The sequence below is a fragment of the Apodemus sylvaticus genome, chromosome 10 (assembly GCF_947179515.1).
Source record: "Apodemus sylvaticus chromosome 10, mApoSyl1.1, whole genome shotgun sequence".
NCBI classification, from domain to species: Eukaryota; Metazoa; Chordata; class Mammalia; order Rodentia; family Muridae; genus Apodemus; species Apodemus sylvaticus.
In genome coordinates, this window is record NC_067481.1 from 37,335,742 (window position 1) to 37,349,993 (window position 14,252).

Here is a 14,252-nt window from a genome sequence, read left to right on the forward strand (position 1 = left end):
GTTGACTGACATGTTATTCTGGGTTTAATCCTTATTATACAGAAGAGGACAAAAAAATCTATAAAATAGTTTGTATATTTAAATGGCAACTTATTGTTCAAGATAAAAAAAATGCTCCTAATTTTCCCATTTTCACTGTCCCAGCACCTCTTGATCACATAAGAATATGATTCATCTAATAAACTACACAGTCAAAAATTTAGTATTTACAGTTGTTGTAACCATTTGTACAAACAATTTTGGAACATTTGTGTCACTCCAAAAGTAATAACCCATATTTAGTAGTTATTTGCTATTTTTACCCATCCCTTTCTTGTAGCTATAAGTAACCATTAATTAGCCTAGTTAGGGTTCTGTCTGTATAGATGGGAATTTGGGGGCATCATATTGAACAGTACAATATCTGGCCTTCTGTGACTTTCTTTAAAATTTGTTTTTAGTTTTTATTTTATGTTCATTGGTGTTTTGTCCTCATATATGCCTATATGAGGGTGTTGAGTCCTCAGGAACCTGAGTTAGATGTCAGCTGCCATGTGGGTGTTGGGAATAGCACCTGGGTTCTCTGGAAAAGCAGCCAGTGCTCTTAATTCATGAGCCATGTCTTCAACCCCTGACTTTTCCCTTCTGCCCAGATTGTTTTCAGAGTTCTTAAGCATATACTTTAGTGACACAGTATTCCTTTGTCATATAATGGTGTATCTTTTTCAAAATCTTCAAATTGGACATTTGAATTGAATGCACTTTGGCTTCTGTGCACACGTGTGTACGATTTTATGTATGCTTGTGTTTCCATCATACTTAGATTTCCTGGGTCATGGAACTAATGCTTTTCAAAGCATCTGCACTATTCTGATTTCCAACATTATATGGTTCCACTTTCTCCAAAACCACACCAATACTTGCAATCTATTTTTTATTGAAGACATCCTGGCAGTTATGAAGTGTTTTTTTGCGGTTTGTCTTTGAATTTCCCTAATACTGAATGATGTTCAGTGTCTTTTCATAGATAACATTTATGTGTCTTAGGAGATATGCTTCTTAAAATCTTTGCTTTACTGGAGAGTGGGACTGAAGTGTTGAGTGTGAAGAGGAGGCATCTCATCCTGCAGCCCCGCCGGGGTTTGTGAGCCTTCAGCTTCACCAGTTTTAAAATTTGACTGTTTGTTTTTTTAAATTTGTATTTCGTTCTTGTTTTTTAAATTATTGATCTGTAAGTGTTCTTTATGAACTGTAGATGAAAATCCTTTATTAGTTTTTGGTTTGAAAATATTTTCACAGCCAGCCATGGTGGTGCATGCCTTCAATCTCAGAACTTGGGAGGCAGAGGCAGAAGGATACGTACATCTCACTCTGCAGATCAGGCTGGCCTCAAACTCAGAGCTTCCATCTGCTGCTGCCTGTCCACCAGCCCCCTTCCATTTTCTCCCAATCAATCTGTCTGTCTGAATTCAGGGATTATAGATATGTACCACTACATCTTACTTCTGAAAGGTTTTATATAGTTTTCTGTGTATGCAAATGTTTAGATTTTTTAATAATGAACAGTTAAAATACCTCTGGTGTATTTCTTTTTAACTCTAAAGTTTGTGTCACCAAAAAGCAATTGCTACTCACTGTTTTTTAATGATCGTAGATGCGAGTGTGCAGTGTTCACAGGATATACTTCGGATGCTCCTTTCTCTTCAGCCAATTCTTCAAGATGCTATTCAGAAAAAAAGAACAGTGAGGCCTTGGGGGGTTCAAGGTCCTCTCACATGGCAACAATTTCACAAAATGGCTGGCCGAGGCTCTTATGGTAAGTTATATATTGTACTAGATTATGACGGGTTTAAGTCTGTTCTCAGGTATGTGCCCAACTTGAATAAGTACATTAGTTCTTAAATATTTTAGGATACTATGGCCCAGTTCTAATTCTGGCCCTCCTTTCTGCATTTGTAGCATTTAGTTTTCCTGTGTTCTTTAATCTCACATCAGTATGAGTAGCTGCACTGTCTGTACATGCTTGGTATCCAGTATGATTTTATCTGAAGGAAGGGTGATAGTTTTTGTAAAATCCCTAAATAACTTCAGTTCTAAATTGAATGAAGTGAAAGATTGTAGTCAAATAATAGAGGCTAATACTTTTTTAAAATCACAAGATTTTCCACATAAAATGTTTGGGCAAAAATAGAAATTTGCAGGTATGATAAGCAGTCATTGAACACTTAGTAGGTGTGTGTTGACCTGTGGTCATGTGTAAGGAGGAAACTCTCAGATGGTTGAAATACTGTTTCTGCAGTAGCACTTAAGTATAATTGCAGTATACTTAATATACTTAAGTATATTAAGCTGGTTGTGTTTTGTATAGTATTGGGATTGGACCAGTGCCTCACACACAATAGGCAACTACGAAACCACACTCCCAGCTCTGGAATAATAGCTTTTAGCATTAAAACTTCTCTGTGGTTTCATAATGCATTGTATACAGTAGTAGATTCCTTGTATTTTTTTGTTTTATTAATGGCTGAATGATTTAAATGTCATATAAATTGATAATCTATGAAAAGTTCCAGTTTTTGATACTTTTTAGTATAAACTTTACATTTTTCTCAAAACCAGAACAGACTTATTTCTGCACCTGATTATTGAAGATTATTTCTGTATATATTTTACCAACATATTATCTATATACATATAAAGTATTTCCATCATTATCCATCATTCTATCAATATTCCATCATTCCAACTATTTTCAGTGATTTGTTTGCTTGGCTTAAATCATTATGTGTAGTTTAAAATTCATATTGCTGAATTATACCCAGCAGTTTCATTTTAAACTCAATCAGATAAATATCTACTATCTCAGACTTGCCAGTAGATTATCAGGCTGAGAGTTGATTTCCTGGATTCAGATTCCTACAGTGCCTTCTTTTATGATGCTGGATAAATTGTTTACCTCTCCCATCCTGTGGCTTATGTTTAAAATGAATTTAATAACAGTGCCTGCCAATATATGGTGTTTGTGAAAATTAGTATAGACAGTACCTAGAATGTTGTGCTGCAATTATTTTTTAGTATTCAGGTTACTTTCTTTTAAGAGATCAAACATACTTTTTTTGTCTTTGTTTATGTGCTTTACTCATTTTAAAATAATGTAATTTGTCCTTTTTTCCCCTAGTAATATATTGTGGTATGAACATTTAACCTGAGATCTACCCTTTCAATTCAGTTCTAAGTAAAAAATATAGTACTGTTTTTTGTATAAAGTACAGTATATTTGATGATTTTCTCATAGATTTATAAGTTCTTTTTTATGGTAAATTTAACTCCATCATATCAATTATAAATTTGTTTACTATTAAGTTAATTCATGCCAGGTGTGGTGACTCATGTTTATAATTAGAGAATTTAACAGGCTGAGGAAAGGAGGATTGTTACAAGATCAAGACCAGACTGGGCTGTAGAACAAAAGCCCATCTCAAGTAAGGTGGCAGTCAATATTTTAAAGTGACCACTTGAGGATATGTTTAATCTGAAAACATGTCATTGCTTGCTTGTCTTGTTTCTGTTTTTAATATTTTATTTATTACCTTTGGCAAAAAAGAGGATGACATGAAGTGGCTTCTTCCTCATTGCCTTCCCTGTTTATTACTCAGGAACTGATGAATCTCCGGAACCACTGCCGATCCCCACGTTTTTGTTGGGTTATGATTATGATTTTCTGGTGCTTTCTCCATTTGCTCTCCCTTACTGGGAGAAACTCATGCTGGAACCTTATGGCTCTCAAAGAGATATAGCCTATGTCGTGCTCTGTCCAGAGAACGAAGCCTTGTTACATGGGGCCAGAAGCTTTTTTAGGGATCTCACTGCAATATACGAGGTAGGTTTTTTTATAGTTGATACTTTCATGTTTAAAATGTACTGGGAGATTCTGCTGTTTGATGAAGAATGCTAATGTTGACAGTAGTCTTAGTAATGAATTATATTCTTGGATATTTTTGCTAGTCTTTGTTAGGTATGTGTGCCATGGGTCACAATGGAAGCATAGTATTAGAGGGATATATCAAGGGCATAAATGTGTTCCATTTAAAGTAACCTTTGCTATGTTGGGTACATACCTATAACTCATATGTGTTTGGGTAGCTGAAACAGGAGAGTCTGTGGATTACACCGTGAGACTATGTCTTGGAAAAAAAATGTATTACCAGGGGTGGTGGTGTATGTTTGTAATCCTAACATTTGAGAGGTCAAGAAATTCATCCTTCAGCTACATAACAAGTTTGAGGCTGGCTTGGTTTACCAGAGACCCTGTGTCCCAAAAAAAAAAAAAAAAAAAAAAAGAGGCAGCTGGAAAGTTCTAAGGGAAAACAACCAGTGTCTTTATAGTTAGTTACCAGTGCTATTTCAACTCAGTTGTTACTTATAAGTGATACAGCTTGTTTTAAATTGGTCAAGAGCTTGGATTTTATAATCTGTATGCAAATAGTACAGTAAATTCACCAATTCTGCTTTTGTATATGTATTTTAGTCCTGTCGATTGGGCCAACACAGACCTATCTCTCGACATTTGACGGATGGGATCATGAAAGTGGGAGCTACTGCATCAAAGAAACTTTCAGGAAAGGTTGTAACAGAATGGTTTTCTCAGGCGGCAGATGGTAACAACGAAGCATTTTGTAAACTGAAGCTGTACGCACAAGTCTGCAGATACGATTTAGGTATTACATTTGTATTTGTCCTACAAGAGCAATGTGAGCAGTATGGTGGTTCACCATCTAGTTTTGTAAAGAAATCTTAGTGTCGTGTAGCCATTTCCATAGTTTCAACACTGTCTCTGCCTGCTTTTGTCCTGCATAGTCAGAACTGAGTAGATGTGGCAAAGGCTGTGGTTTCAAACTTAAGCATGCACTGTCTCAGTCCATGGAACGTCTGCTAGCTCCATATATGGGCATGCTATCAAGTAATCACTATTGGTTCCAAAATATTCTCTGCTGCTTCTGTGGAGTCTGATATTTCCTGCCATTGATCCCAGCATTCTGGAGGCAGAGTCAGCATCTCTGTGAGTTTGAGGCCAGTGTGGCCTACAGAGCAAGTTCCAGGACAGTAGGGCTACTCACATAGTAAGACCCTGTCTTTAAAAATATTTTTTTGATTTATTAATAATTTACATACAAATAATTTATAAGAAACCTTAAGCAACACCAAAAAAAAAAAAAAAAAAAAGTCTTACTGTAGCTTAGGGTATGGCTGTTATTTAAATCTTACTCTTAAATGTCAGTGAGCTTCCTTTACACTTAATCCAAAGAGATGCAATACCAAATTACTGAATCTAATTAGACATTTCTGAAAATTGAGCCTCATGGTAATATCCCTCTACTTTGTATTTTAATTGGTTATCAATCTAGACAGTATTTCTTTAACTTGTGGTTTAACAATAGTTGTAGAGGTTTGATGAAAAATTACTACATACTGATACACATTTGTTGATGTATCCTAATTTGTTGATGTATTCTTACACTTATTACTTGTGTGGGGATATAGGCCACTGTGAACCAGTGGATATCGGGACTACTCTGCAAGGTTGGTTTTCTCTTTCCACCTTGTGGTTTCTGGGGATCAGCTTAATCACTGAGCTATCTTGTCAGCTTTTGTTTACATTTAATTTTGTCCAGGAAATAGAATTTTCTTATATTTTCATACTATTTAAAATTTGAAAGAAAATGTGGGTTTATTTTTATAGTTCAATTTTAAACTTTTTTTTCTTTTTCTTTTTTTAAGTTTCTGTGAGGTAATAGAAAGTTAATTCATGTTGCACTGTTAGTAAAGCAGTTAAGGGAAGATAATTGCCATAGAAGTATCAGCTACATTGTTATTTCTATAGTAGAAGAAAAATAAGTCAGTGAAATCAAGATTTAAATTCCCGTTTTTGTTCTTTAGGTCCTTATCTTGCTTCTCAGCCGTTGGACAGCTCTCTGCTCTCCCAGCCAAATTTAGTTGCCCCTCCAAATCAGTCTTTGGTTACTGCACCTCAGATGACAAATACTGGAAATGCTAATGCTCCATCTGCCACCTTAGCATCTGCGGCAAGTAGCACTATGACAATGACTTCAGGTGTTGCCATATCTACTTCAGTTGCCACAGCTAATTCAACTTTGACCACAACTTCATCTTCATCATCTTCCAGTATGAGTAGTGGAATATCATCAAATAAACTGCCTTCATTTCCACCCTTTGGCAGTATGAACACTAGTGGTACAGGATCCATGTCTGCACAAGCAAGTACGGTTCAGACTGGCCAGCTAGGAGGGCAGCAGTCATCATCTCTGCAGGCAGCAGGAATACCGGGGGAGTCGGCTTCTCTTCCTGCGCAGCCACATCCTGATGTGTCTGAAAGGTACCGTTAAACAATAGGATTCTTGGGGTTGAAAGAGAGTTAAATATTAAATAGTAAGTAGCGTATGTGTTTAGTATGCTTGAAACCTAAGTATAATGAATGCTTAAATATAGACACAAATTTCACAAATTAAGTTTGTGGAAATACAGAATCTTTGGTCTCTTTAAGTAAACAGTTGTAATAAGTATAAAGTACTTCTTAATATTATTGTGGAATTTAGTTTAATCATGTTAATTATTTCACACATAAAATTATAGTAAAGATTGTTTTTAAATTTTTTACATAGAATCACAGGGTTGGTGTTAAGATCTTAAAAACTCTAAGTCCAGATATTCCTATGATTGAGTCTGGCTGTGTCATAAGCAGATGTAATTGTTTATGTATACTACACAAACGATTGAGAAATCACTTTGGAGCCTGCACGTGCGTGCGTGCATGCGTGCGTGCGCCTACCTGTGTGCCTGCCTGTGTGAATGTGCTCATGCGCTCACCCTAGAGCTTGCACATGCTAGGCAAAGCAACCTCTCACTGTGATGTACTTCAGCTCTCATTTGGAGGCTTTAGATTCTTAACACTACTGAATTTTGGCTCTGTCTTTACTCACTCTGTGATAAGGAGAAGGTCTAACTTATATTAGTGTTGTATCTGTATTTGTAGTATGGAAGCAATACAGCATGGTGCACAGCAATTGCATAACTGGTAATGGATCTCATTGTTTTTATATAACAGTCCTGGGATTCCCTTATGTTATGGTTTAGACAGTCTGATGCTCATTGTTTCTCAGCTACCTAGAATGCAGTTGTTCCCAAAGTTACACTCATAAATACGGGTAAAAGTAAACTATTACCTAAATAGAAAATTGGCTTCTTTCTGGACTAGCTCTTTTTCTAGGCAGGCTCGTGAGCATGGCCAGTTTACTGAGATGCCTGTCAGAGAGGCCTTTAGTCTCTTACTGTTAAGCTGTTTGAGAAGTCTATTCTTACTTATAAAAGCACAAAGCCTCTTATTTGAAGGGATTTAATATGGTGTGAAATGTAAGTATCCTGATTTTCAGAGATATTTTCTGATGCCTTGCACCAATAAAAGAGGGATGTAAGGATTTGCTTTGGTGCTGTACTAGGCAGATGTAATACAACTTTGCTGTATTTCTTTCTCTATTTTTAGCACAATGGATCGGGATAAAGTGGGGATTCCCACAGATGGTGATTCACATGCAATTACCTACCCACCTGCAATTGTTGTTTATATAATTGATCCTTTTACATATGAAAATAAAGATGAGAGCACTAACTCTTCTAATGTATGGACTTTGGGGCTCCTTCGATGCTTCTTGGAAATGGTCCAGACTCTTCCTCCTCATATCAAGAGTACTGTTTCTGTACAGGTAAGGATTTGATGTTTCAGAGTTTCACAATTGTTTTTCTGTATTCAAAATAATTTTGTTAAAAACAGGTTGTATTGATTTTACTTAAATAGTAGGAATTTTAAGAGAGTTTATAAAAGATAAACTTTATAGTTCTGGGGGCTGATTAGGTGGCTTAACAGTGAAGTGCTTGCTGCTCGTCCAGAGGACCCAAGTTTAGTTTTTCCCACTTACATCTGGTGGCTCACAGCTGTCTGTAATATCAGCAACAGGGGATTTGTTCTGTGGGTACTGTTATATATATGGAATACCCACATAGAATCAGACAGACAGACAGATACACACGTAAATCTTAAAAACTTGATTGTCATTTTACAATAATGAGAAATACAATTATTTTGACTGTAGATGGTGTGTTGTTTTTTTTTTAAAGATTTATTTATTATTATATGTAAGCACACTGTAGCTGTCTTTAGACACACCAGAAGAGGGTGTCAGATCTCATTACATTACGGATGGTTGTGAGCCATCATGTGGTTGCTGGGATTTGAACTCAGGACCTTCGGAAAAGCAGTCAGTGCTCTTAACCGCTGAGCCATCTCTCCAGCCCAGATGGTGTGTTTCTAATTCCAGGAAGCTGAGGCAGTAGGACCAGAAGTTGCAGGCCAGCATCAGTACATAGTTCTAGGCTAGCCTGGGCTATGTAATAAGACATTTATTTGTTAACCCCCTAATCCCCTCAAAGATTATATTGATTGAGTATATTGCTTCTCCTGTGTTACTTGTAATTGTAAACACAGTTATAAAGTAGAGCCCAAATAGGAAAACACTGCCTGTATTCTCTGTGTTAATTTTAATTGAGACAGGTTCATAGTAAAAGTAGAAGAAAGTTAAAGAAATTTTGATTTCTTTAATTTGTAGATTATAATAGGCCTTGGGAGCTATATTTAAGTAGTATAACTGTTAAGAATAGAAATATTAAAAGATTTTTAGGTGGTCCTTTAGTTTAGGGCCCATATATATAAAAACCATGTAACAGAGGCAGGCAGGCGAGATGGCTCAGTGGTTAAGAGCACTGCCTGCTTTTCAGAAGACTTGTATTCAGTTGCTCGCACTCATAAGGCATCTGATAGCCATCCATAAAACTCTAGTCCTAGTGGATCTCAGTGCTCTCTAGGCTCCACAGGTAATAATGTATAAGTGTATGTACATATATGCAGGGAGAACACTCATGCACATACCACACAAATTAACAACACTGTGTGATAGAAACCAGTATCTTTCCATTAGATGTTGCTAAAGTTTGTTTGAAGGGATTTCTCTTACTATTGCAAATTACTCTGTTAATGTTTGTAATACTCACCTTTCTCTAGATTGTTCCTTGTCAGTACCTGTTACAACCTGTGAAACACGACGACAGACAAATCTATTCCCAGCATTTAAAATCTTTGGCTTTTTCCGTGTTTACCCAGTGTCGGAGACCACTTCCAACATCAACCAATGTAAAAACACTGACTGGGTTTGGTCCAGGCTTAGCTATGGAAACTGCTCTTAAAAGTCCTGATGTAAGTGTTATGCTTGTTTCTTATGAGCAAAGCTGTCAAGGTGACTGACACTTTAAAATTTTATATAAAACTAAATGGCTGGACAGTGGTGGTATGGTCCTTTAATACCAGCACTTTGGGAGGCAGAGGCAGAGGCAGACAAATCTCTGAGTTCAAGGCCAACCTGGTCTACAGAGCAAGTTAAGGACAGCCAAGGCTATACCACCGAGAAACCCTGTCTCAAAAAGCCAAAGACCAATTCAGACCAAAACAAAATTTTGTTTTTCTTTAATTTCCAGTTATAATTGGGTAATTAACTAATTAATTAATAGTTAAATTTTTCTAAGATTGCATAGTTTTATAGTACTTTCATGTTTTATTTTACAGAGACCAGAGTGTATTCGACTTTATACACCACCTTTTATTCTGGCTCCCGTGAAGGACAAACAAACAGAGCTAGGAGAGACCTTTGGAGAAGCTGGACAGAAATACAATGTTCTTTTTGTGGGCTACTGTTTATCACATGATCAAAGGTGGATTCTTGCATCTTGCACAGATCTATATGGAGAACTTCTAGAAACATGTATCATTAACATCGATGTTCCAAATAGGTACTCATTTCCTTAAACATGGTTATCCCAATTAGAATGTTATTACTTGTCTACATGCACAAACACAGTTTCATATTAAGTAAATAACCATTTGAAGTTTATATATTATTAATTGTTGAGGTTCTGCATATACTTTTATCTACATTTTTAGTTACTGCTTATAATGTATAATTTGGATAAATGAAAAACAATTTTGAATAGGTGCATGTCTTTAATCTCAGTTCTTGGAAGGTGGAGACAAGTGAATCTCTGAGTTCAAGGCTATCCAGGACTACATAGTAAGATGATCTCTCACAAATGCTCTTTCTCCTTGTTTATCTGTTATATAGATAAAAAAGATTAAGATCCTTAACTTGTATGTTATAATGTTTGTGACAACAATTTTGGATGAAGAATTTGAAACTTTAGGGCTTGGCAGTTGAGTATTTTTTGTTAGATTGCTGGACTTGTTTCTTGACATCCACACCTGGTGGCTCACATTTCCTATTAACCCTGGCTTCTGGTGGACACAGGCACCTGCACTCATGTCCTCATTTACCCTTCCTCCTGATACATATAATTAAAGAATAATACAAGTCAAATACAATTTTTAATAAAGTATTAACTTAGAAAGCCCTTTGACTCATAAATGTGGATCTTCCAAGCTGAAAATGGAGGTGTGCACTTTTAATTTCAGTATTTTGGGGACCTAGGCAAGCAGATCACTGAGTTCCAGGATAGCCAGGGCTATACAAAAACACAAAACAAAAACAAAAAACAAAAAAACCACAACCCAAAATATAAATTCTACAATAGCGATCTATCCTACCTACCTAACATACCTATTTGGGAGAATACAGGAATTATTTTCCTATTTTGGTTCTACTTTATAACTGTTTACAAAGTAACACAGGAGAAACAATATACTTAATATAACTTGGGGTGGGGAAAGGGTCATCAACCAACCTCCTTCCCTCTCCTTCCTCCCCTCCCTTTTATTTTTTTTGACAGACAGGGCCAGTATAACTGCCCTGGCTATTTTGGAACTCCCTTTGTCAACCAGACAGAGTTCTGCCAGTTTCTGCCTCTGCTCAGATTAAAGGCGGAAAAGTTTTTGCTGGAATAGACAGACATTATTTATGGTAAATTTAGGCTCTTAGTAGGTAAATTGTGAAAAAATTCTATTAGGCTAAGTGTATATCAAACTATATTTTAAAAACTTCTTTATGGGTGTTTGTGGAAGTCAAAGGACAACCTTCAGTATCATTTTTCAGGAGCTTTCTATCCTTCTTCCTCTGTGACACAGTCTCTAGTCTGGACTTTGCCAAGTAGGACAGGCTGACTGGTTAGGGAGGTCAAGGGGCTGAGCTCTGCCTCTGTTTGCTCCTCCAGCTTGAGATTTAAAGCTACACATTTTTTCCCTTAGGTTCTGGGGATTTAACTCAGGTCTTAATGCTTGCAAGGAAAATATGTTAACTAATTAGCTATTTCTTCAGGCCCATAATATGTATTAAAACATGAACCACAAAACAATCCATAAATGTCTGCCCGAATATGATATCATATGTCTGTGCTTCCTGTAACTAAAGCTAAAGCTAAAGCAGTAGGATGTGTTATTTGAACTGAGGAATTTAAAACCAGCTTGTGTAAAACGTAAGAGATTCCATACCAAAAACTTAGGACTTTGAGTGCTAAATATGTATCGTTGGGATTTATTTTTGTAAAGGTTTGAGGTATTAAAATTAAGTAAAGGACAAGGAATTGGGGCATAGCCTTGTAATGTAGGTCCAGCTTGTCATGCACAAGCTCTGCTGCCAGTCTGTAAAGTAGAAAAACTAAAATCGACGGACCAGTTTGTCACACATTTGAGGCATCTTATAAAATTTTATCATGTGAACTTTTGAAATATTTACAACCGTTTCACTCAATAGGGCCCGTCGGAAAAAGGGTTCTGCTAGAAGATTTGGTCTACAGAAACTGTGGGAATGGTGCTTAGGACTTGTTCAGATGAGCTCTTTACCATGGAGAGTTGTGATTGGTCGCCTGGGTAGGATTGGTCATGGAGAGCTGAAAGGTGAATTGTGCTTTTATCTGTTTTTTTTTTTTCCCCTTTTTTAAACTTTTATGTTGCTGTATGTTTGGTTCAGAGCACATTAAATAACATGGTGAATAAAATGCTAAAGGGATCAGTGACTTCTAGTGGTTTGCTGTCTAGTGCTCACCTAGTGCCTCACAACTGTCTGTAGCTTAGACTTCAGGGGATCTGATACCCTCTTTTAACCTCTGCAAGCACTGCACACATGTGGTATACAGGTATATATGCAGGCACAATACTCAGACTTAAAATGCTAAGGCTTGTTAGTAAAAGTTTTTGTTTTAAAGAAGGAATATATATATATATACTATATCTATACTGCAATAGATATAACTAATATCTATTATATGTATTAAATAATTATATAAGCTATATAATATATGAGCATATATAACAGTTTTATGAATATATAGTCATATAATTATACAATATATTTTATATATACACAATTATACACTGACTTGATACTGAAGGTAAGGGGATAAAGGATGTCAAATATCATCAGGTATAAGAGTTATAACTTGATTTTGACCTCTATATTAGAAATACACTAATTTAAAAGTTATGTATTTCTCTTTCATCGTAACCTTGAGTTAATCTCATAACAGAGCAGTAACTTTAAGTACTGTCCTCCCCTATTGATACCCACAGATTGGAGTTGTTTGCTGAGTCGTCGAAACTTGCAGTCTCTAAGCAAAAGGCTCAAAGACATGTGTAGGATGTGTGGCATATCTGCTGCAGACTCTCCGAGTATCCTTAGTGCTTGTTTGGTTGCAATGGAACCCCAAGGTTCTTTTGTTATCATGCCAGGTTAGTAATGTTCAGTGTATGTCAGATTTAATTATCATTGCACGTTTAACTTAAGTGTTACATAAAATTCTGCACTTACAAAAAGGAAAAATGCATTTCTCTTTAGATTCTGTCTCAACTGGTTCTGTTTTTGGAAGAAGTACCACTCTAAATATGCAAACGCCTCAGCTAAATACCCCACAAGATACATCCTGTACTCATATACTTGTGTTCCCTACTTCTGCTTCTGTGCAAGTAGCTTCAGCTACTTACACCACTGAAAATTTGGATTTAGCTTTCAATCCCAACAATGGTAAGTTAATTGAGCCTTAAAATTTTTATTTTACTTGTTTTAAAATCCTGGTCTTGCTATAAAGCCCTGTGTGTCCTGGCACCTGCTATCTAGCTCAGGTTCAGTCCTGAGCTTCCAGCAATCCTCCTGCTCTAGTCCAGAAGTCCTGGGTTTATAGGCATGTGTAACTGTTGATGCTCTAGTCCAGAAGTCCTGGGTTTATAAGCATGTGTAACTGTTGATGCTCTAGTCCAGAAGTCCTGGGTTTATAGGCATGTGTAACTGTTGCTGCTTTGCTTTGTTTTGTTTTGGAGACGGTCTTCCCATGTTGCTCAGGCTGGTATAGAACTGTGGTGCTCAAGCCACCCTCAGGCTTCAGTCCATACATGTGGCTGCTGCTCCAAGGCACACAGCCCTCTGCCTAGGCTTCAGGTTGTTTTCTTTTTTTAAAACAAAACAAAACAAAACATTGAGAATTTTAGTGGGCTGAGTATCATGTCCTGAAATTTACCTTAGTTAAAAAAAAAAGTTGAAGATATAGTTAAGTATATTAAGATGTAGAATTTTATCATATATTATGCAGGTGGGACTTAAAAGCAGTAGTATGTCTTATAACAAAGAGAAAGCCCAGTATTTACCCAATAGGAAAAAGGTGTTGGATGGAAGAAAAGGGTGCAAAGTCAAAGAGAAAGGCTGTGAGCCAAAGCATACAGTTCAAGTCCCTGGAAAAGAAGAGGAAATAAATTATTAAGGCTTTTGCCTCCCAAACATAAATGGAAATATATGGGTTTTCTTATTCCAGTAAGTGTATCATGATTTGTAAAGTGGCTCCAGGTAATGACGATACCATTTTATACTGTATCCGAATTGGTTTTTGATGTGGATTCTGTAAATCTTATTTTGAGGAGTTATAGAACATAAATTTCTGTATATTTATTCTGTGCTTTTGAGCTTCATGTATTTCTCTCTTCGTATGTCCACAGTTTTATCCCCACCCCCCTTTGTTTAAGCCTTATTACAGATTAAACCTAGATAAGGTGTACCTACCACTGAGTTATATCCCTATCCTTTCTTTATATGTCTGCTAAACTACTGCTTTATAGAAACTACTAGAATATAAATGTAATTTAGCGAACCTTTTAGGTTGTGTTTAGTAGAAGAGAAAAAAAAATAATGTTTATTGTTACTCAAAACTTTTTTTGAAAA

General features: G+C 36.3%; 1 protein-coding gene across 3 annotated transcripts in view; it reads left to right on the top strand.

Annotated features, from left to right (window-relative positions):
- Positions 1-14,252, top strand: part of Med13 (mediator complex subunit 13) — an 88,978-nt gene that overhangs the window by 63,864 nt on the left and 10,862 nt on the right. For all 3 annotated transcript variants that reach the window (XM_052197389.1, XM_052197390.1, XM_052197391.1), the window contains exons 17-26: positions 1,634-1,795; positions 3,636-3,859; positions 4,508-4,697; positions 5,917-6,373; positions 7,538-7,757; positions 9,110-9,301; positions 9,668-9,891; positions 11,802-11,944; positions 12,617-12,775; positions 12,882-13,067. In XM_052197389.1, the coding sequence (XP_052053349.1) occupies positions 1,634-1,795; positions 3,636-3,859; positions 4,508-4,697; positions 5,917-6,373; positions 7,538-7,757; positions 9,110-9,301; positions 9,668-9,891; positions 11,802-11,944; positions 12,617-12,775; positions 12,882-13,067 (2,157 nt within the window). The remainder of the gene's footprint in view (positions 1-1,633; positions 1,796-3,635; positions 3,860-4,507; positions 4,698-5,916; positions 6,374-7,537; positions 7,758-9,109; positions 9,302-9,667; positions 9,892-11,801; positions 11,945-12,616; positions 12,776-12,881; positions 13,068-14,252) is intronic.